The following is a 23,527-nucleotide window of genomic DNA, read 5'->3' on the forward strand; positions in this document are numbered from 1 at the left end:
ACTTAAATAGTCTTTATTTGTCACAGACCATCACAGACATTAATCATTGACATTATCCACTAAACATTTCACTTGTTTTATGTTTTTTAATATATAAGTTTCACATATGGGTTAACATTTACAGTAACTTTGTTACACATAAGTACATATCAAATCCATACCATTGTTACAAAAAAAAATAGAAGTCTTCATATTCTGCGACTGACTAATTGAACAACCCTGATTATACCAATAAAATCAATGCATACTTAGAAAGTTGCTTCAAAGCACTCACATATTGCACTAAGAAGAATGTTTTTAAATTTGCCCAAATATATACACATATTTTTTATAAAGTCTTGTGAGATACCCGACATAATGAACACAGTGATGATTGATTTTCAGTCTATTTGCACATTGACTGATATCATGATGGAACAGAACACTCATAGAGGGTGTTATCCCACTAAACACACTACAGTGTCTGAGACAATAGTGCAATATTTTAGACATCAACATATGAGCATGGCAGATAACAATACTGCCCCAGTTAGAGGAGTGGAGTATAGAGAGAGACCAACAAGGTAAAAAAAACCAGTAAGAAAAGAATGGGAGAATCTGAAAAAAAAAAATATTTAGTGAGGATAAACTGTGTATTACAATAATAATACAAAATAACTCTTTGTTGCAATGGATAAATTACCTGCAAGGTTTCTGTGGCTTGATGAACCTAGAGCTGCGAGAGTAGGTGCAAAGCAATCATTGAGTTAAAACAGGAAACCTCAGGAGCTTGCAGTAAGAACAACATGCACAGTACAGCACTGAACGAGCAGTTCTGAAACAAAGTCTCCGTAAATCAATGTGACAGACTGTACATACAGACGGGGAGCATCTGATGTATTAAGATGCTGTACAGCCGCAGTATGCTCAGGCTTGCTCAATCATAATTCACATGTCAATTTCAGTGAACGAATGAAACCAGTTTCTGCCAGTTCCATTAGCCAAGCCAGATCCTATTAATATGAAGGTAACCAAGCGCACCCAAGAATACTCATATCAAGTATCAACACGTGAACATCATATAATTACACATGTAAGTGTGATGTCCGTTTGCATATAAAATATCAGGTAAGGTAAGTATAGCCTGGAACAAATACATGCCCTCGAGTGCAGGGTATTATGTAGATAATAACATAGTGAGATTCTCCACTATATAATAATTCTGGCTGTTGTTATTGACTTGCACTAAACAGGCAGACAAACGTTTCTTTTTAAAAGCTTACCTTTAAGCTGAAACTCTGCAGAGAGCACCCCTCCTTCTGGATCGGTGTGCTGACTTCGTTCTGTACATGGGTGAGTCTGAAAGTAAACACACATGGGAGAGATCAGAATGACATGTAGCAGCATTGAGAAGCCAGCAAAAAAAAAGATGATATAATTTGGTTCCATATGTCCAGTACCTAGCTTGCACTGTCCCCGGTCCTGCCCAGTGTGGCGGTATACAGTAGCTGTCTTATTGAACTTGTACTCATGATAGTGCTGCTGGGTGTCTGTAGCTGGGTATTGCATTGTACTCCCAAACTCCAATCACTTGTCTACTCACACCATTCATTGTCCTTGTGGTCTCAGGGAACCAGTGCAGAGAGAACACACTTAAGAATACAGGTACATTAACTACATGCATATCCACTGTACTTATCGTTTCCTGAGATGTACTAAATTCACGTCGCACACAGTTATGGGATTTCGAGGATACGCACCTTAACAAAAGGTGTTTACTTATATTTTGAAGTGTATCCAACCTGTTCTCTCTCTCTTGTTTTTATTTTTTAATTACCACATATGCAATGATTCAGACGTCAATACAGATCTCTTACTTACAGGCTGGCAAGTTCGTTTTTCACTGTCACATATTTGGACTTGACAGTGTAACCAGACTGTTGAGACTTTCTCCATCAGTTGAAATCGGAATGAATTAAATTTGAACATTGACCTGCTGTCTTTTCCGTTCTCAAAGATGGTTGCTGTGTTATCAACTGAACAGCTAGAAAAACAACAACATTAATGAATTACAATATTTGCAGGTTGGAAGCCTTACATTGCAGTAAGAGCTGTTATAATAGGTAGAATAAGGGGAGCTCCTAAAACCAGCCATCTCTACTAAGACAAAAAAAAGTCATGAAATCAAAAAGGACTTCTGATTTGTTTTAAATTAATACAAAATGTAATAAAGTTTTGACTAAGCTTGTAGTGAAGATGTAAACCCCCCAATAAACCAACCATCACCATTCTAAAACCAACTATCACCATTCTAAAACCAACCATCACCATTCTAAAACCAACCATCACCATTCTAAATTTTAAATAAAATCCTAGAATACAGAAGTTGGCTCCAACAGACTTCACATGAGACTTACCTGTTAATAATAAGAGTCCATCGTTTTTTGTCAGTGGATTGTGGCGAGGGGGTAGCCCAACAGTTGTTAATGACAACTTTGAATCTGAAATGTTAAATAAAATTATGCATGTTGCTTATCTTGTCAATCAGTATCCACAACAGTTAACAGTTTAATAATGTTTCCAGTCCTAAATGCTCAGAGAACATCTAAACTTTCTGTTGTATGGATAATACTATTTCAATCAGCTTTCTTGGAGTGTGAATAGCAATTTTGTAATTTGACTGTGAATTTAGGTTGGGACTTTAAAGTTAGGGTAAGGTTACATTAGTGTTTCAACTAACTGTGTATTTACATAGTAGTTACTCAGGCATTAGAAAAAAAAGGTACTGTGTGAAAGCTTTTTTGTGTTTTGTTAGCTGGTGTAACAGGTAAACAGCTTAGCTGTCCTGTTGTATAGTTTAGGTTCCTGTTCGTGTTCATTTAGTGCTCTAGTAAGAGCTAGGTGTTTGTATTTTATTTTATTTTTTCATAATGGTTGAAAGCACCATCAACCGGGCCCTCCACACAGCAGCATCCTTGAGCACACTGGCTGCTTTCTTTAAATACCCTGCACCTGGCTCTAATTTATAATGATAGCCAGGTGCAGGGGATAATTAACAATAAAACAATTAACACAAATATCATTAAACTAAACCAATTAAACCCAAATGAGCATTATTACATGTTTTTAGGCCCCCCCCCCCCCCCCCCCCCCCCGCTGTATTACAGTACACATGCATTTACTATACTATGTAAATATGCAGTAATTAGACAGGTAATGTAGGGTTACTGAGTTTCCTTGTTAAAAAATATAAATAAAAAAAACAGTAGATGGAAATAAAGTAGGATTGTCATTAAGGTCAGTTTTTTTTCTCTTTTTTGTGTTTTGTTATTTAAAGATGACAGCAGATTAGTGAATGAACTATCATGACAGTAGATTAGTGAATGAACTATCACAATAGTAGATTAGTGAATGAACTATCATGACAGTAGATTAGCGAATGAACTATCATGATAATAGATTAGTGAATGAACTATCGTGACAGTAGATTACTGAATGAACTATCACAATAGTGGATTGGTGAATGAACTATCATGACATTAGATTATTGAATGAACTATCATGACAGTAGATTAGTGAATAAACTATGTCACTATTATTAGTTACACATACCTGCTGCTCAATCCTTTGGCTTCTATCCCAATGAATACTTCTGAACCAATGTCTGACGTGTCAATTGTATAAGGTGCATCCTTAGCATATAGAAACTTTGAATTCTTTAGAATAACAGAACAATTTTAGTGTCATAGCAACAATGGGAAATTATTACATAAACTAAAATAAGAAACGGCCTCATTCATTCTGCTTTCATTTCTGTAAGGTATACTCATATAAAGTTTGCAGATTAAAAAAAAAAAAAAAAAGCAGTGGTTCCCAGATCAATCTTGGGTAAAACTCATGCATAGGTACTGGGTGTGTTTGGTGTTCAGGCTACTCATATCAAAATAGCAGAGTAGTGACCACATGCATTGGAATGTGAGCTATCATTGAATTGTAAATGAAAATCTTACTCACAGTAAACACGTTCATAGACAATTGTGACCTGAAGGAACCGACGCTGCCGTTGTTGATATAGACTGTTGCCACTCTGGAAAAGGTAAAAGATAGACACAGTGTTGGAACTCAAGTGCTCTTTGGAGAGTTGTTTGCAAACCAAACGCGTGAGGCTGTCTTACCTTTGGCTGAACACTGCGCTATTCACTAGGTACGATGCTTTGTAGCTGCAGCTGAAGGAGTAGTTCACAGGCTGGTTTCGGATTGTTAGTGAGGTATCATTGGACACTATTGAGTTATAGAAAACATATTTTGGCTCTTTTCCTCCGACATACTGAAAGGTGAGAGCAAAAAAAACCATCAGTCATTAAACTAGAACTCTTTTTTTCAGTTCAACAGAGAAGATTGAAATATCAAGCTGATTACAGCCAGGATATAATTTATTAGTTTACAGCTAATGAATGAATCATGTACTGTAAATAAGATTATACTGTATATTCAAGCATAGCCCTTCACATAGACGCACAATGCCTAGATTCACAAGTGCACCAATAGACAGTCCTCTCAGAAAGGTCTTACCTCAGACTGGGTTCCACAATATGAATTGTTTTTTGGGGTCAGGTCGGGAATTGCAAATCGGAAATATCCATGGCTGTTTATCCCACTATAGCAGACCCCTCCCAAAGAGAGCTGGTTCACTTCCCACCCATAGGGACACTCCGGGACATTAGCAATGATTAAATTTGGAAAGCAAGAGACCATCACAAAGTCTGGATACAAAAAAATAAAACATGTAATGTAAAACTATTAAAGAAGACATAGATTCTGAGCTTAAAATGTAGAGGTCATGGCAATTTAACACAAGAGCTTTCCATTTTATACTAATGCAGAGTTGCATATATACACACAGTAATAACACTTAAAACATATTAACCAGCAGCTATACAATAATAATAATAATAATAATAATAATAATAATAATAATAAATAATAATAATAATGTCCTGGTTGAGCTATGCAATGTACTGTATTTAATTTTTTTTTTTTCTCTCATTTTATTTGTAACTTACCTGCTTTCTGTGGAGGACAGGTCCATACAGCAGGTAAGAAGATAGCCAGGAGGCCAACAGGGACCACAAACATTTCAGCAAACTATATAAAGATTTACTGTATTTCTAAGAAAGAAATTGAGACACAAAATAAGCAGAGCTTCCAATTGTATTTCCCTTCTCCAATGAAACAGTGCACCCAATCACAAGCACTAGGTTAAAATAAACAAGAAATTCCTTTCATCTCCACTGTTGCTGTTGTTATTGTTTTTATGACTGATTTAATTGGGTTTAATGAAAAAGCAAAATAAGCAGCATAAAAAAATAAAAACAGACATAAATCATTTAACTCGTTGACTGGTGCAATCCCTGTTCCTCCAAATTGAGGGTACAGCAGTAAAAACTAAATCTGATTAAAAAAATCATTTTCCACATGAAGACACTAATACAGACTTATCATTCATCTAGGTGTCTTTTTAGAACTTCTCATTATTTTACACCAGAGAGCACAGAAGGCATGACATACCTGCAGCCCTTGAAGGAAGTCAAATAGTTTTTTTCTAAAAGGAGAAGGCATTCATAGATTCTGAATACAATCTGGACACTGAGTCAGAGATGTGTACAACACCTACAGCTATTCTATCAAACTGCCTGGTTGGAGTTTTATAGCTCCTCTGGTAAATGAACCCTTTCTGAGGGGACTCCTAATAAGGACCATTGTAAACCGATTCACAGAAGAGTGCTGTATCCAAAAGAGATTTCAATTACTCCCACTGAAGTGCAGATGGTAATAGTCACCATTTACTTAGCATCTCTGTTTCTGTGTGATTTCTTTCATCTTTATTTCAACAATGATGGCCCGGTAATTAAATATTTATTGTCAATGCTCATCCACTGTTAGAAAGACAATCCAAACAATCTGCTGGGAGAATCTTGCATAATTAGGATAAATTAATTAAACGGTAAGCTCAGTATTTTGAAGAATGTAAAAGCTCTCTGCATAATGTGATTTTCAGACTAGCAACTGGCTCCCAACAGCAAATATAACAGTGCTTTTTATTGCAGCTTTTTAAAGGCCTGCTATGCTAAATATTAGTTTACTACTATCTGTTGAAAATATTTCTTTATTTAGTGACAGGATTCGTTTTTAAAAAGTCTAACTTCTTAACACTAACTCACGGCTACAAGGGAGGGGGTGGGGGGTGGGGGGTGGACAATTATTTAGTAATTCGTCGAAACTAAACTGGACTACCCTACATATTTGTGAGAAGTTAAAAGTAATGACCACAGTGGAAATAGCAACCTACCTGTACACAATGTATTAAACCAGATTTACTTGAAATTACTTGAAATGTGAATGAGCATCTGGGGAACTCATATCCAATGTTAAGCTGCAGCAATCATGGAAATGTAAAGGTGTTTTTGTCATAATGATTAAGTTCTGAGATCAGCCAGCTACCAGGCACTGGACGAGCACTGATGGGCTGAATGGCCACCTCTTGTTAGTAAATGTGCTTTGAGAAACTGGAACCAAGTCAAACGTATGGAATAAATCAACAGCATTGCATGACAAGTAGCATTAGATAATGCAGAACTATAGTACCATACAAAAGAAGAAACCTGACCATCATATACCTGCCTGTTTCTATACTGAATGCTTGACAAGGAGAAAGAGGAACAGGGGTGCAGTTTACCATGAAAATGCTGATCGTGGATGCGCTGTGAAAAAGGATATTGCCATGGCAAGGTTACGGCAAATAACCTGATAAAGAGAGCAATTCAGAGTGCACAACCATTCTGTAGAAGAGATGGGATCTGTACCTTCAGAGATTCAGAGGTTGAGTTACACACAATACAGGCTCACACTATAGATGAAAGGTGCATCTCATCAATAAGGACACTGTTTGGGAATAGCAGATTGTATTTTGTCCTGGCTAATCTTCAGTGTCCCACAGTTGTAAATTAGTCTTATTCTTAAGAATCGTTGTATGTCTCAAAACACTAGGGTAGGATCTTAATGACAGAATAATGTAAGTTAGGTAATTTCCATGGCCTTTTTTGTTTTTTTTCAGATCCTATTTAGGTGTGATTTTGTGAAGGGGAGCATTCCATATTGACACTAGCTTGATCTGAACCAGTTTTTAAGGGCCATAATTTGTGTAAATGTCTTTCCAGTTTTAAAAAGGCTTCCCTCTAGATACTGTAAGCTGCTATTGCCTTGCTTTTCGTAGCTGCCAAACACCCCAACAGGACCTTTTAGGGCCAAATAAGATTATGGATCTCAGTTTGAGTCAGTTTGAGTTGATTAAAAAGTTAGGGGTTTAGCAGGCCAAGGTGTTCTTCTAAAGAGTAGAAGCTATTCCATCCATGATGTGTTCTGTATAGGGGGACTGTACAAGTGTTGCTGTGGGGAAATGGGGAACTGAAGTGCTGTCTGCTTTGCAGATGTTTAATTAACTTTGAAGATGTGGTTGAAGAAAGCATCTTTTCACTGTGAGACATTTCCTGCCTCTGATATCCTGAGCCTCTCCTAGTAACAGGGATTTGACAGGTTAAAGAATGTCCGGTTTCAAATGAAGTTCAGGGCTCCAAGAGAACTATCTATGAAAAGGTTTCTGGTTACATGGTTCAAGGTTTCATTGAATCTTTTCTTGAGGAAGGTATCCTGCCATGCACAAACCAGCACTGTCATTAAGGAACAATGCACTCCAGAAATGCGGATGCCACCATTTGCATTAAAATGAACAACAGTGGGAATGTATTTAGAGCAAAGGGCATTTAATACCCACACCTGATCTCAATCAGTATCCAGAAGTTGCCAATGAGCAGATAGGGTTTCTGCCTTTCTAAAAAAACGAGAATAGAGAAGACTGAAGAATAGAAAAACACCAAGACTGTTGTTGCATGTTGTTATCTTGCTGGTGAGATGCTATCCTGTTTGCTTTCAGCAAAGAGAACATTTTCTTCATATTATTTTTAACGGGTCTTCAGAGACAAAAACGTGTTTAAGGAAACTGTTTATTTCAATTAAGATAATATAGAAATGTTTCTAAACAAAATAACTAATTAAATACACATTTAAATGTCTAACTTCTAGCTTTGAAAAACATTCACAACTCTAAAACATTAAATTGTGAGATATGTGGAAATTGAAAAAAAAAGAAAGAAGTACAATTCTTCGACCAGAGGTCAACACCTTCATACGATGACTTCTAGTTGAAAACATTTTTTCTTCTACTTATCCACGAAAATTGTTTATTACATATTAGTTTAATTTATTAAAACTACAATAAAAAGTACTGTAGTAATACAGACCCTATTGCAGGCACCAGGTACCGCAGGCAAGAAGACTTTACGTGTCGCTCTTTTTATATCAGCGCCATAAGAAGCTGCCCTCCCCGCCTGGCCTATAATAGCAAACTGACAGATTACTCCAAACATGCTTTATAACTATGAAATGAAACAGGATCATTATTGCATGTATTTACTATACTATTGATTCATGGGATGCCCTCATAATATGTCTCTCTTTTTTGTAACAGTGTGTTTTTACAGACATTGTAAAAGGTTCACTGGTTTTGGTTACGCAATGAATGCATGGGGGGGGCGACAACGACGGTGTAGTAAAAAAAAAAAAAAAAAAAAACTGATTATTTGGGGTCCAGACCATTATTAGGGGACACAGCCCAACATACTGTGCTATTGTGGCACTGGCTGTTATGGGACTTTATTTGTATTGAGATATGGCAAAGGAATGGTCATGGTCTGCTGCCTATGGGGCATTTCATTTGATTTATTTTTCTTGTAATTGTATTGACTGTGGTTTCCTTCAGTTTCTCAGCATGCTGCATCTTGTTGTCTATTTAAGAATGACTAAGCTAAGCAGAGAAAGAGCAAACCAAGTGTTGTGTGAGCAGCAATTAAACATGAAACTCAATGACTAGGTCTTAGAATACCACTTTATATTTATTTTAGATGTGCTTTATACTAGCATATAAATTTCATTTAATAGATTTATGTAAGCAGAAACAACAACCATTCATTCATTATTGCCTAAACAAGTGAGGTGGGTTGCACAAGTAGGATTCCTTTTTCAGAAGCCAAAGGAAAGGATGAATTGCAGAGTCTCTGATGCATCCTTTCACACGTGAGATTAATCTCTTTTACAACATTTGCAGTGTTGAAGAAAAGGAGGAACCCTGGTAGCCTCTGCAAAGTGACTGGCAATGCAGAATACAGGCACATGAACAGTGTGTCAAGAAACTAATGATTAGTGCTCTGATTAGGAAGTGCTAATTAAAAAGCATGTCCACTCTAAGGACCCTCTCTTATTTTAAATTATCGGTGTGTGAAACTAATTTTCCCTACAATAATTAAACACAGACACAGGTTAGCTCAAAAGATAATATAGGGAAAACTCTGTGATATGATATACTTGAAACTCTACTCATGAACATTCCTGGTTGAATTCCTCAATAACTTCGAACACATGTGTCTCCTCTGTTGTTAAGGGTGTTCCACAGTATTTACGGGTTCTTCGGGGTACAGCGGAAGAACTGCGAGTAGTTTATTTTCCCAGTCACGTCTCTGTCGAAGCGGGACATGACGTGGTAAATGTCGTCCTCATCCAGGACAACATTGCAGAGCCTCAGGACAGATCTGAATTCAGGTAGCAAGAGGAACCCGGTGCTGTGCACGTCCAGTTTCTTACAGGCTTTCAGAAGGCTCTTCCAGTCGCCAGCCAGCTTGAACACAAACAGAGAGGTTAGTTTGCCATCAAATGCCAGTAGTAATTGCAATATAAAACCATACAAAGGCCCAAATCACTTGAGCAAATATTAGCATTTGCCTCAGATGTTACTTTTGCACTGCACATTGTGCAATGGTGTGTGTGTGTGTGTGTGTGTGTGTGTGTTTGTGTCACATATATATACACTTTAACACAGTTTAACATGGTGACTAAATCTTTGCAACAAGAATCTTAAATATCAAATCCGTTTGTCCCCCCCCCCCCCCCCCCCCCGACATTTCTTTAAGGGGTAGTGTAGCAAGCACATATCTTCTAGTTAAAAAAAACAAAACATATTCAACTAGATCTCATATTATATAACACAAGAGAAATCTGAAGAGAAGCACCTTCTGTCTCAGTTTCAGTGTGATGTCACTCAGACCCTTCAGCATGACCTCATCGTAAACTGCAGAGTGTGCATCAGATCTCAAGAGCTTAGAACGGGCAGCTTTAAAATGTCTTCTCCGTTCTTCAAATGGGTGAAGAAAATCTACATAGGAGACCCTGGGCACAAGAGGAGGAGAATCTCTTGTTATAAATCCAGGGACTACAATACTGTGCAGTAAAGCAATGCAATGGGAATATATACTCTCACCACATGGATTTACAGGCAGTGTGAACGATGGTAACTTGCGAGTGGATACAGCATGAACTGTATCATTGATACCGTACAATATATAACACATTACCAAGTGAAATTAGACACTTTAAAAACTGAAGAAACAAACAAACAAACAAAATACATAATGTAATGATGCACAACAATACTGCTTTGGCAAAAACAAGAAAACTGACCCGTTCTCTCCATGGACAAATTTGGAGGCGATCATGTGACACTGGTAGTCAGTTAACTCGGGACAAAGGTCAATCAGCACATCCTTAAACTCCTCTTTGGCAACAAATCCTGAACAGCTTGAGTCTAATTCCTGAAACTGGGTCCAGAGTTCTTCAACCAGCAGCTCCACCTATATGAACAAACTCAAAATATAACCCTGTAAACCCTATTGACACATGACAGAACACTCCAGTGACCCACACATTGACGTTAAAACCTGCAGACCCGCGACAGCCAACTTGTACAACCCGCAAAATAAAAGTGATGTAAGATGACTGTTTGGGTGATGTAAAACTCAGAAGTTTGTCCTTATCAACATGTGATTGTATGTACGCTACAGTCATTGATGGGTTCTTAAGACAAGTTGCAAATTATATCATTTTAAATTAACCAATGATGTTTTCTTTTATTGATTGAAATGTAATTAATAGGTCAAATGAACCATTGTGCAACATTTTGTCAAGGAAGGGGAATACCGTGCCCCCTTCATCTGCAGAAAGTAGTCTAGACCAGCATTCTAGCTGATGAAATGTGGGGCCTATACAGTATTGGAAAAGTTCAGTATATGATGACATAAAGCACACCTTTGCACGCAGGCATTCCACAGTTATTTCAGTGTCAGAATTGAGTTTTCTAGACCTGATCAGAAAGTCGCTGTCTCCCTTCACAGGTGGTACCCTTTTGGCATTGGGATAGCATGCCGACAATGGAGAAAATCCAAAATGGCGGACAAACTGCAGAAAATCCAATGTGCCATCTTCATTGGTTATTACAGGGCCCCACAGCTTGTCAACCTCTTCTCTGGAGACGTGGGGATGGATATCACAGCTGAAAAAAGGATAAAACAACACCTGTAGAGGATTTACAACAGTGTAAACCAGCTCTATGCAGAGGATTTACAACAGTGTAAACCAGCTCTATGTAGATGATTTACAACAGTGTAAACAAGCTCTATGTAGAGGATTTACAACAGTGTAAACCAGCTCAATGTAGATGATTTACAACAGTGTAAACAAGCTCTATGTAGAGGATTTACAACAGTGTAAACCAACTCTATGTAGAGGATTTACAACAGTGTAAACCAGCTCTATGTAGAGGATTTACAACAGTGTAAACCAGCTCTATGTAGAGGATTTACAACAGTGTAAACCAGCTCTATGTAGAGGATTTACAACAGTGTAAACCAGCTCTATGTAGAGGGTTTACAACAGTGTAAACCAGCTCTATGTAGAGGATTTACAACAGTGTAAACCAGCTCTATGTAGAGGATTTACAACAGTGTAAACCAGCTCTATGTAGAGGATTTACAACAGTGTAAACCAGCTCTATGTAGATGATTTACAACAGTGTAAACCAGCTCTATGTAGATGATTTACAACAGTGTAAACAAGCTCTATGTAGAGGATTTACAACAGTGTAAACCAACTCTATGTAGAGGATTTACAACAGTGTAAACCAGCTCTATGTAGAGGATTTACAACAGTGTAAACCAGCTCTATGTAGAGGATTTACAACAGTGTAAACAAGCTCTATGTAGATGATTTATAACAGTGTAAACCAGCTCTATGTATAGGATTTACAACAGTGTAAACCAGCTCTATGTAGAGGATTTACAACAGTGCAAACCAGCTCTATGTAGATGATTTACAACAGTGTAAACGAGCTCTATGTAGAGGATTTACAACAGTGTAAACGAGCTCTATGTAGATGATTTATAACAGTGTAAACCAGCTCTATGTAGAGGATTTACAACAGTGCAAACCAGCTCTATGTAGATGATTTACAACAGTGTAAACCAGCTCTATGTAGAGGATTTACAACAGTGTAAACCAGCTCTATGTAGAGGATTTATAACAGTGTAAACCAGCTCTATGTAGAGGATTTACAACAGTGCAAACCAGCTCTATGTAGATGATTTACAACAGTGTAAACGAGCTCTATGTAGATGATTTATAACAGTGTAAACCAGCTCTCTGTAGGAGATGTAGCTTGTGGCATTGTGAATATTAAAGTAAAATAGGCACCGTTTTAGCAGCTGATACATGGTTTCTGGAGAAAGTCTTCTTGTGTTCATTTCATCCAGCTCATTGAAGGCACTTTCCACTGACTGAAAGTTTTTTTTCAGGAGATCTTTAATGATCTTTGACAGCTGTTTCAAAACATATAGAAAAAAAAAAAGTATATCTAGGTTTATGATCCATACCAAGCGGAATCTTTAAGGAATAATGATCACAATTGTGTAAAATACAGCACCTGGAAATGTGTTCTTTCTCTGTTTTTGTAATCCTCTAACTGGCCAGCCCTCTTTGTTTTTCTGCTAAATTGTGTCACAATAGTCTGGCCATCCTCAAAGAGATTGCGCACACCATTGCTGTCAATTATAAACATAGCCATTTCAATAAAACTGCATGGGTTATAAACTGGACTCAATCACAAACAAATGTCAGAGATAAAATAGAAGGAAAACTGACAAATATTTGTTCTAGAGGAATTGGGTACTGGTTTATACATTGGCTATTATTTTAACTTTTCTACAGCTGTCATTTAAATTTTTGTCAGAATTGCACTGCATGGAAATAATGTGCTTTGACGTATTTTTAACGAGGTAAAGTCTTTCATGCTTCTCAAATACACACACACACGTTATACATATATATAACATTATATATATATATATATATATATATATATATATATATATATATATATATATATATATATAGAGAGAGAGAGAGAGAGAGAGAGAGAGAGAGAGAGAGAGAGAGAGAGACTTACATTATATATATATATATATATATATATATATATATATATATATATATATATATATATATATATATATATATGACACACACACACACATTTTACTATTGTTTGTTGACCACTACCTGCTGTCAAACTTGGCCAGGAATTCCAGGTATCTAACATTTCCAAGTTTATCCTGGGGAGTTTTCTCCAGCAGGCACTCAACTTCTTCATCCGTCATTCTTATAGAGAACCTGTGCAGCATAAAAACTGCCATGAGATCTCCAGAACACCCATTAATAAGGCACTGCTGAGAAAGTTGACTCTACAGAAATGGCATTTATAATATTTTTAATGGCATCATGTGTGGCCAAACCCATAACATTTCCCTTATTTGCAATTAATAACTCTGTAGTGCTACCATCTAGTTACGTTCCTTCCACCTGCTTGAAGATCCTCTACACATTAAAGAAGTGTACTCACTGTACCTTGTTTCTATCGCCGTTCTGAATTGCTGTGGACTCACTGTGTCTGTTTTCAGTGTGTCCATTTTGCTGAGGAAAAGGTTAGTGTTTTTAACATTAGCAATGCAGTAACAGTAAATGCCAATTCCTTAACAACACTCTCAACTCTCTCACATGGGATTCTCCCGGCTATTTTATCATTCTGACCTGGGATATGATAAACCCTGTCTGTACAACTTCACATACATGTGGTTTATACATACATAAATACATACAACACACATACAAAAAATAGATTGTGGGGTGTTAAATTATAAAGTAATGCTATCTTCAAACTTATTATTAGTATTATTAATACAGTATACTTATTTAAAAGAGAGATACTTACTGAAAATCCCCTAGCAGGGAGATGAAGTCTGACTGTAGAAGGTTAATTAGCTTTGCCTCTAAAGCAGATAGCGTGGAGTAACAGGTGAGGCTCCCTGCTTGGTTAAACCTGTTTAAAATACAGCATTTTGCATTTCAGACAGAGCATTGTTATAAATCTTAATGTCAAATTTCAGTCACATAGACTGTATTAAAAACATTGCTTCCGGTTTTCTTAAACACAAAACACAAACAGGACTAGAACTGGTGCAGAACTGCAACCATCCGACTTATTATAAACAGTGTACCATCCACTGGTATTATAAACAGTGTACCATCCACTGCTATTATAAACAGTGTACCATCTACTGCTATTATAAACAGTGTACCATCCACTGCTATTATAAACAGTGTACCATCCACTGGTATTATAAACAGTGTACCATCCACTGCTATTATAAACAGTGTACCATCTACCGCTATTATAAACAGTGTACCATCTACCGCTATTATAAACAGTGTACCATCTACTGCTATTATAAACAGTGTACCATCCACTGCTATTTTAAACAGTGTACCATCCACTGCTATTATAAACAGTGTACCATCCACTGCTATTATAAACAGTGTACCATCCACTGCTATTATAAACAGTGTACCATCCACTGCTATTATAAACAGTGTACCATCCACTGCTATTATAAACAGTGTACCATCTACTGCTATTATAAACAGTGTACCATGCTATTATAAACAGTGTACCACCTACTGCTATTATAAACAGTGTACCATCTACTGCTATTATAAACAGTTTGGAATGTTTAAAAGGTCAAATCCATCACAAATATGTCATTTAAAACTAATTCCATTAGGTGGCAGTGCAGCAATGTGTACTTTTACACTTTTCGTTCTTCAAAGATTTGATATTACTGTTATTAAAAGTATTTGAACGAAATACTAACTTTCACAACATCGTTAATAGAGTGTTGTTTGTACTGGGTTTTTGAAAGGTGTAGATAATAAAGTACAGAAGCCTTTGTGACAAGCATACAGCAGGAGTAGGATTGCATAGTACAGTTACAGAGACAATCTAGAGAGAACAAAAGTCACAGCTTAACTTTTCTTGTGAAGTCCTTTGGTTCAGCTTCTTGCAAAAGATCCCAACATGTGACTCTTGCATTAGTTCATAATCGTACACAAGGTATTCTATGATTTCTACAAACATATAATACTGTGGCTGGTTCTGGTCACCTCACTACGAAAATCACATTGCTGCACATGAGAAAGAACAGAGGAGGGCAACCAGGCTAATCCCAGGACTGTATAACATGAACTGAGAGGACAGGTTAAGACTGTTAAATCTCTTCGGCTTGGGAAATAGACAGATAATAGGGGATTTCATTGAAGTTTATAAAATCATAAATGTTAAAAGATAAAGTTAATTCAGTACAGAAAATGCCCAAGTTGTATTGTGCAATTCAAATGATCTGAATGAAAGGAGCCGATAGAGATTCTGTGCTTTCTGTCACTAACTACAGCAGCACCTTTTCTTTCAGGCCATTAGCACCCCTCGTGTGATTTTCTTCTGTAGTACCAAATTCAAATGTTTGTGCATTGGATTTCTGTAGGTTTGCAAATGTATCAGTGTTTCTTTAAAAATCAAATTAATTGTACTTATTTTTTTGTTATATTTTTTGTATTACCTGCACTTGGTCATTATATATTGTGCTTTTAATTTTGCTTATAATCCTGTGATTACATGCAGTATGTATCTTGTACCTTAAATGGTTAAAAGCACCTATATAAGGGACGTACCTGTGATTGGGGTCTGAAAGGATCCTTTGAGACATGCCCTTTTCAGTTCTGTCCTGGAACTGTTGCAGAAAGTCTGTGTAACTCACATCGGAGGAAGCTTCGTCCAAGCCACAGCGAGCCAAGAACAGACTGAGCTGCTCCTTTTTCAGCTGCAGGTGGAACATACCCAAGACCTGCACAAAGTCATCTCTCGACACCTGTAACAAACACCAAATGTATTTATATGTGTATTTTTGCCTCTTGCAAGTAAACAGATTCATTTGAGGATGCACTTTGCTTGCGATGGTTGCTAGAAAATGATGAATATACAGCAAGTGAGTGTATTCAAATGTTTGGGTATGCATTCAACAAAACAGAGCAAATCCTTAACCTTTAATTGTTACTTGAAATAAAACTGTTACGTCTGCTGACAAAACTAAATGTCATTAGAGAAGAAAACAATTATTGAAAAAGAAAAAAAAGGAAAGAAATTATAAGAGGCTGGCATGACTGTACCTTTCCAGAATTGTTGGTGTCAAATCGCTGGAACTCAGCCAGCATCCCCTTGAGTCCCTCTGCAAACTTCTCCTTCAGCCACACCTCTATGTCCAGGGAAAGGGTTCTCTGCTTCTGGGACTTTGAAGGGCTTCTCCCTGAAAGCTCTGTATTAAAACATTGGCTGTCAATAGAGCAGCACTGGCACAATCCTGTGTGGTCACTTCATCATACAGTAAGCCCCTTTATAACTCCTTTCAAAAAATCTCTTTTGATGCCAACTTCCTGACAAATTGCTGCTCTCAGGCCAATATGTGGAATATTGAAGCGCCTGACACTTCCGTTTCATTTCATGTTCTCAACATGCTTTGCAATCTGCCCGTTGTATTCCCTCAAGTGTAACATGGCTAGTCTATAAGACCTGCTGCCCTTCTTTGAAATCAGGTTGGGGTTTGCTTGTCTGGAGACATGATGTTTGTCTTGTAGCTCCTCCACTAGATTCACTTACTGTATGGATCTGAATCAGACCAATGGGAGATGAGAAAGGTACCTGCTGTGCACTAATGACCTTGGAGATGATTGGATGAGCACTGTTGTCTCTTGATCTCTTGGCTTTTACAGCAATAACATACCATGGTCTGCCGAACTGACTTGACAAACGTCTTCCAGTATGTAACTCCAATCTACATCAATTCATATACACAATATATAATCAAAACAAACATATCTTTACATAGAAAAATAACCTACCATCCTCCAGAAGAAAAGCTGAAGGCAATCCTACGCAGAATATGAGTTTAACAGAAATGATATCAATATTTAATGTGTGCATTCTTCTGGCAAAACAAGAGGCAGGCGATTCTCACTATAAAACAGATGGCTTGCTAGTAATTGATTGCTTCAATTGCACAGGTCTGCTTGATCTCCTGAGTATAGCTGTTCTTACTTGGCCGGCTCTCTGGCACAGTGCTGCTGGAAACCCTGCTGAGAGCTGACAGAAGAGCCCTCCTGTGCTCTTCGGATGCACTTCGACTATCAAAACCTAAGGTCTTCATTACAGTCTGTCTGGTGACTGCTTCCCCACCAAATCTGTCATACCTTGATTCACAATAATGTGTAACATTAGGTCAATATAGAATGCAAACAGAAATATGCTCAATGAACTGTAATTCAGCACAACAAAATATATAGTGGTGCGTATGTTCCACATTTTACATAGTGACATTCAAAGAAATAATGGGCAACGTATAGCATGTTATAAAAACAACAGAATGCTATAACAGAGGATTTGATTAAGCTAGACTAGAGGGAAGCTTCATCCATGAGATGAACACATATTTAAAATGCCTTTGGCGATCTGTTATATAAAAATAAACAGTGGTAAACCTTTTCAATGTGTTCCTGTGCTACAGTTGTCAGCTGCCAGTGATTTATTCATGCAGAGTGCCATATCTTGTACTAATAGTAGCATTACCATGATGCTTTTTATAAACTACTTTATATAGTGATCACACTACAGTACATAGCATTGATAAAGATACACCTGTATGGATAAGCCCATGCTAGTTGGACCTTTTCGTAATCAAGTTTTTTCTAACTTTCTGATTGAAAGTTTCAGTACATTTCAGTGCAATATATAATATTTATAATGCAAATTCATGGTCATTTCAGACACTGATTGTAAAATTGACAATACATCAGAGTAAAAGAGTGTGAGACAAAAAATACAAATACTACCGTCAAAACTTTTTATGTTTGAAATACATTTAGTGCTCTACCTTTTCCAGAGTTTTTCAAATTCCTTCTCCTCCATTTGTATTCCCAGGCGGTGCAGAACGTGCCGCAGTTCTGGTGGCCGCACTACACCTTCCTTATTAGGAAACATAGCCAGAACTTCAAAGGGTCTACATATAAAGAAGAATATATGAGTGTAATCAGCAGGACATGTTACAATTTCAATTAACACATGTCACAAAGGCTTCTATTGCTGATTCACTGCACAGAGTGACTGATATATGTCAGACATTAATATTTGTCCCTGAGTGTTGCTAGTATAACAATCTTGAATTCGTATTGGATTTTGTCCACTGTAAAGACGGTTATCTTCTAGTGCACTTGATACCCCCTGTAGTCGTCACTTAAATAATTCATGTCGATGTTGTTATTCTGAATAGCTGCAGTACTTGTGTCTGACTTTGGCTGCTATAGTTATTGTTGCATAGCACCTTTCTTCAGTAAAGAAACAGGGAAAGCATGGGGAAGGAGAAACACTTCAAAAGAGCTGCTGAGGTGAGACTGTGATGTCACGGCATTCCTGAATGAGCGTGCAGAGGTGCTGAGGTGAGACTGTGATGTCACGGCATTCCTGAATGAGCGTGCAGAGGTGCTGAGGTGAGACTGTGATGTCACGGCATTCCTGAATGAGCGTGCAGAGGTCCTGAGGTGAGACTGTGATGTCACGGCATTCCTGAATGAGCGTGCAGAGGTGCTGAGGTGAGACTGTGATGTCATGGCATTCCTGAATGAGTGTGCAGAGGTGCTGAGGTGAGACTGTGATGTCACGGCATTCCTGAATGAGCGTGCAGAGGTGCTGAGGAAAGACTGTGATGTCACAGCATTCCTGAATGAGCATGCAGAGGTGCTGAGGCGAGACTGTGATGTCACAGCATTCCTGAACAAGCGTGCAGAGGTGCTGAGGTGAGACTGTGATGTCTCGGCATTCCTGAATGAGCAAGCAGCTGCTCCGTGATACGGGACTCCACCACAATAAGATAACCTCTAGTGAACAACAAGGACTCTGCTGGCAGTTGACGCAGGCTTGTATTACTGTAGATCTTCATTCAGAGGGGCTTGTAGATGAGCAGTGCAGTGGGACAGGTACCTGGCACACTACCGAAGGGGAGGGGTTTGTGAGTGTGTCAAACACCGCTCCAGCTTTTCACTCTTGTCGTTGTTGCTAGTTTCCAAACCCAGTCTTCCTATGCAGTGAGATTAATGGTAGCTCAGAGTTAAAGCTAGCTGACTTTTTAAAGTTTTTGTAACACCTGATATTTCTGAAAGGAATCTCCATGCTGCAAAACTAGAGAAAAAGTTAGAAATTGATTATTGCTCGTATTAAACTATTGTAAATGTCCACAGAAAATGCTGAACACTTTTGAGTCTTGTAACTTTATTATAATTTAATGATATTATATCTTTGCGGTCATGAATTCAAAGAAATGCTAGGTGTGTCCCTCTTACAGAAGATAAGCCTGCATTATGTAAGTAAATATTTAAATGAGGTTAATTGTTCTTTTCTTCCAGTTTAGTATACTGAAACAAACCAATCCTGATCACTGGTGCACTTTGCAGTGTTTCATCATTGCATCATACATATAATAAACACAGTTCTGCTGCAGTCGTGCTGTACCTGTCCCTGACCATCTTCTTTAATCCGAAATGCGCTTGTGTTGCACTTTTCTGAACAGTTTCTCCTGTTCTCTTCACAGGATCCAGCCAGGCAGGGTAAGCTTCACTCTCCTGTTCTCCAAAGCATCTGCAAAACTTTTCAAAGGAGACGGTTGACTTTTCTTTTAATTTTAGCCTGAAACAAAAGAAAGATGTGATGTAATAAATAAAGGCAGACACGGGCTTCTGAAAATCCTGCACACTGTTACCTGGTCCTGAGTGACGTAAATGACACATTTCTGTCACAGTGCTGATTAAAATGTGTTTTCAATACTAAAGAGGATGAAATCACAAGGGCAGTTAGAAGACATCCCCAAAATGGGAAGTGTAATGTGTGTATACAGGTCTCACTCAGGTAACGCCACTCAAAACAGAAGCCTGTGATGACCAATGACTCACAGAGTCACAATCTTTACTGAAATACAGGGTTTCAAACACAAGTCAGTATCCACAGATAAACTTAACAAGCATGCTCTAATAGCCACACCACACCCCAATACTATTTAGATAGTGGTTCTTGATTGCCCTTGTGCATGATCAGGCAGGGTAGGATCAGGCAGGGTAGAAATGCATACAGACCCCGAAACCCTTTCTCATAAACAATAGGGAGTCACACTTAGTCCATTAGTTCTGGCGGATATATACAAGGGGGGAATGAAGCCACTACAGAGCCTAAAAGCAGGTCCAAGAATGGATCACAAAGAGATAACAATGCTGTACTTCCACACTATACAACACCTGCAGACTGTTCTTTTCACAGTGTGCGGAATGAAACACAAATACCTTTCATTCCTTACCTGGTTAAAAGATAAGAACATTGTTTTGCACTGATGAATCTTCCCAAAAACTTAGTGAAAATAATAATAAGCGCTTCCCTGAAATACAAAGATTGCCATTAGCTTAATTTGTCAATAAATACAAAGATTTTAATAAAACATCTAAATTAACTGCCTCTGCCATGGAAACATGTCATTTTTTTGTAGATCAGGGTGCCGATACATAGTTTTTAGCCTTACTGTAAATATGCTTCATTCTTACAGCAAATCGCATATTTATATGGTGACACATTTCATTATTTTTGTGGTTCTTTCATATTAATTATACTGTTCCTTTAGACAGAAGACAACAAAAATGTTACCTTGATACAATCCCTCTGCCTGATGGGTCATTAGCCAGGAAAAGTTGTTTTAAAGAATAAAATCCACCGGATTTGATCTTCTCACGCAAGAGGAGCTCCAACTTTAGAAGCACATAATACAAATATAAAAGAGAGCGTAAGAAGCATCATACTAGTGCTGGTTCACAGCACTGCGACTTCAAATGACAAGATTAGAGGTTAAAATATATATATCTGGGTGTAATGCTAAAGAAAGAATACGCTTCAGCACCCCATAAACATCCCTGCTGTAGAATGCTTCTATATATTTCCATTGCTAGGAAGTGTACAGTATTCTGTCAGCAGCTGTGACTCACTTCATCACTCTGCAGTGTGACTTGTGTTGCAGGCCGTGCCGAGACCTGGCTGCCCTCCCGACACACACTCCTGCCCTCTGCCCATTGCTTATTGTCTAAATACAACAGAAACGAGAAGAAAGAAAAGTAGATCTTGTTTATTATAACAACAGCCTAGCTAAATCCTATCTAACAGATTGATATAAACCGTTTAAATATGAAATTAGAAACAAATGTCATTTTGCGCACTGTAATTACAATTATTTAGATTCCACCACAGTTCAGATCAATTGAATAGACCTCATTACGTTTTATATGTATATATAACTAGACTCATGACCAGTACACCTTCTAGAACCTCTATCTGTGTTATAGGCATTCTATTCATAAAGTATTAGTGTGCCAGTATTTCCACACATTTGTATGGTGCTTGTAGTGTAAATTTACCGGCAGTGTTTTGCACAAAGGGTTCCTTCCCCCTGGCTGTTCTGAAGCTTGGCTATCTGGTCTATGTACCTATAGGAATGTTTGGACTGATGTGGCATCTCCAGTAAAACATACCCAGTGTATTATCTAATACTTCACTTCATATCATCCATGTGTATCCAGGCCACATAAACATGCCCTTTTGCACTGAACCATGAGCCTTAGATAGACAGCCCTGCTGTTAAGCATGTGCAAAGATAAGGGCTGGTATCTAAAAAAAAACAAAACATTATCTGCAGGAAAGAACAGTTCATTTATTAGTGTTTGTTGTATACCTTTAATTATTGTACTCCTTTGCATCATAGTGTAAAATGGACCGAACCAAACAAAATGCAAGACTTGAAAACAATATTTTTCATCAGACTTACTCCAGTGCCCCCCCCCCACAACACCCCACCCTAAATACTAAACATAAAAGGAAACCATCTGAAAACTCACCTACATTGACCCACTTGTCCAGCTTTCTCCAGTTGTCTAGTTTGTCCAGCCTGTATTTTTTGTAGGCGTCCTCGAGTGAGGATCTTGATCTCTCTCTGCTGGACGAAGCTCTCCCCTTCTCCACAGTCCTGCCATGCCTGCCCTCTGGGTCCCCCTGTGTGGAACACCCCGCTACAGAGAGAGTCTCGGGGTCCCCCAGCCTTGATAAGGGGTGTACGATTTCAGGAAGCTTCAATGCAATCCCCAAATGTGAGGAAGCTCTTTTAGTGCACACTGCAGCCATTGTGCCTCTCAGCTGAAAAGCAGCTAGATTCATTTAGGTATGAAGCAAGTCTAATCGACAACTTTGGGTTGCTGCTGGCAACCGCTTGTCGTCTCATTTTTGCAAGCCACAGCAGGGAATCAGGATGACTGAAAAGGACTTTGCTGTCCAGTTGTATCAATTTACATTCTACAAAAGGGTGGCTTCACGTTACAGTCAAACTGGTTGTAATTCTGACTTTAAATGCTATATTATTAAACTTGTACAATTCATCTCACACAATACCAGCTATGCAGTGCATGTTATGAACAGGCAAGCAGACATGTTTAAGGGAAATATTGCATGAAAGCTTTTTTTTTTTTTTTGCAATCTATCTTCCTAAAGATTAATCACAGCTGCTTGGTAAGAAACAATGCTTTGCATTGTATGGTACAGCAATACAAAACAAGATGTGAGAACATTATGTTCCAAATCCAGCAAATAAGTGGCACTGGATCTATTTGCCACTTCTTTGATCCAGACAACTATAAAAGCATGATTGCTTCACATTGACTAATAACAGAATTGCCTGCATTCACAAGCCTACATTTTTATCATCTGTCCAGCAGGTGTATGTGAATGGAAATGCCAAACACTGGCATTATTGTATGCTGGTGTACTGTAGCATTTCTCTGGTTATGTTGAAATGCTACAATTGGATTACAGTTATGGAACAAGTTCACAGGTATTAGTGTAGATCACAATCATTTGACTTCAGAATTCTTTTTAACTAGTCTCTCAAACCAGCATGACCAGTTTAAAACTTGTATTACCACCACTACAGTACTAGTACCAGTCCTAGCTGGGACTTCGAACAGGGATAATGATAATGAAGAATATAAAAACGGATTTTAATTGTGCTTTTAACTAAAGCTAGTTATTATTCTTTTTTTA

General features: G+C 37.9%; 2 protein-coding genes across 2 annotated transcripts; both read right to left on the reverse strand.

The window, feature by feature from the left end:
* Positions 1–43: 43 nt before the first annotated feature.
* On the reverse strand, positions 44–5,635 carry tectb (tectorin beta). The gene is made up of 11 exons (XM_041267409.1): positions 5,548–5,635; positions 5,043–5,147; positions 4,552–4,742; positions 4,155–4,306; positions 3,994–4,066; positions 3,592–3,695; positions 2,397–2,480; positions 1,861–2,023; positions 1,263–1,338; positions 683–715; positions 44–597 (listed from the first exon to the last, which is right to left on the reverse strand). Exons 2-11 carry the CDS (start codon positions 5,113–5,115, stop codon positions 530–532), a joined length of 1,017 nt encoding a protein of 338 aa, XP_041123343.1. The 5' UTR covers positions 5,116–5,147; positions 5,548–5,635; the 3' UTR covers positions 44–529.
* A 2,749-nt stretch (positions 5,636–8,384) lies between these two features.
* LOC121325200 (EF-hand calcium-binding domain-containing protein 6-like) lies at positions 8,385–22,829 on the reverse strand. Its single transcript, XM_041267541.1, has 18 exons — positions 22,333–22,829; positions 21,430–21,524; positions 21,095–21,195; positions 20,754–20,831; positions 19,919–20,092; positions 18,288–18,413; positions 17,456–17,607; positions 16,531–16,676; positions 16,036–16,232; positions 14,243–14,350; positions 13,879–13,944; positions 13,534–13,644; positions 12,899–13,016; positions 12,670–12,794; positions 11,230–11,473; positions 10,606–10,775; positions 10,158–10,314; positions 8,385–9,766 (listed from the first exon to the last, which is right to left on the reverse strand). The coding sequence occupies exons 1-18, from the start codon at positions 22,646–22,648 to the stop codon at positions 9,548–9,550; spliced, it is 2,703 nt and encodes a 900-aa protein (XP_041123475.1). The 5' UTR covers positions 22,649–22,829; the 3' UTR covers positions 8,385–9,547.
* Positions 22,830–23,527: the final 698 nt, after the last annotated feature.

This window comes from Polyodon spathula, chromosome 13 (assembly GCF_017654505.1).
Source record: "Polyodon spathula isolate WHYD16114869_AA chromosome 13, ASM1765450v1, whole genome shotgun sequence".
Classification (NCBI taxonomy): domain Eukaryota; kingdom Metazoa; phylum Chordata; class Actinopteri; order Acipenseriformes; family Polyodontidae; genus Polyodon; species Polyodon spathula.

Coding starts and splice junctions, on each gene's coding strand:
- LOC121325200 (XM_041267541.1), bottom strand. CDS start 22,648: ATGAATCTAGCTGCTTTTCAGCTGAGAGGCACAATGGCTGCAGTGTGC. Junction 16,233..16,530: donor ACACCAACAATTCTGGAAAG/GTACAGTCATGC, acceptor TGTTTGTTACAG/GTGTCGAGAGATGACTTTGT. Junction 9,767..10,157: donor CACTGAAACTGAGACAGAAG/GTGCTTCTCTTC, acceptor TTTGTGTTCAAG/CTGGCTGGCGACTGGAAGAG.
- tectb (XM_041267409.1), bottom strand. CDS start 5,115: ATGTTTGTGGTCCCTGTTGGCCTCCTGGCTATCTTCTTACCTGCTGTA. Junction 4,067..4,154: donor AGCGCAGTGTTCAGCCAAAG/GTAAGACAGCCT, acceptor TACCTTTTCCAG/AGTGGCAACAGTCTATATCA. Junction 716..1,262: donor TGCAGAGTTTCAGCTTAAAG/GTAAGCTTTTAA, acceptor CTACTCTCGCAG/CTCTAGGTTCATCAAGCCAC.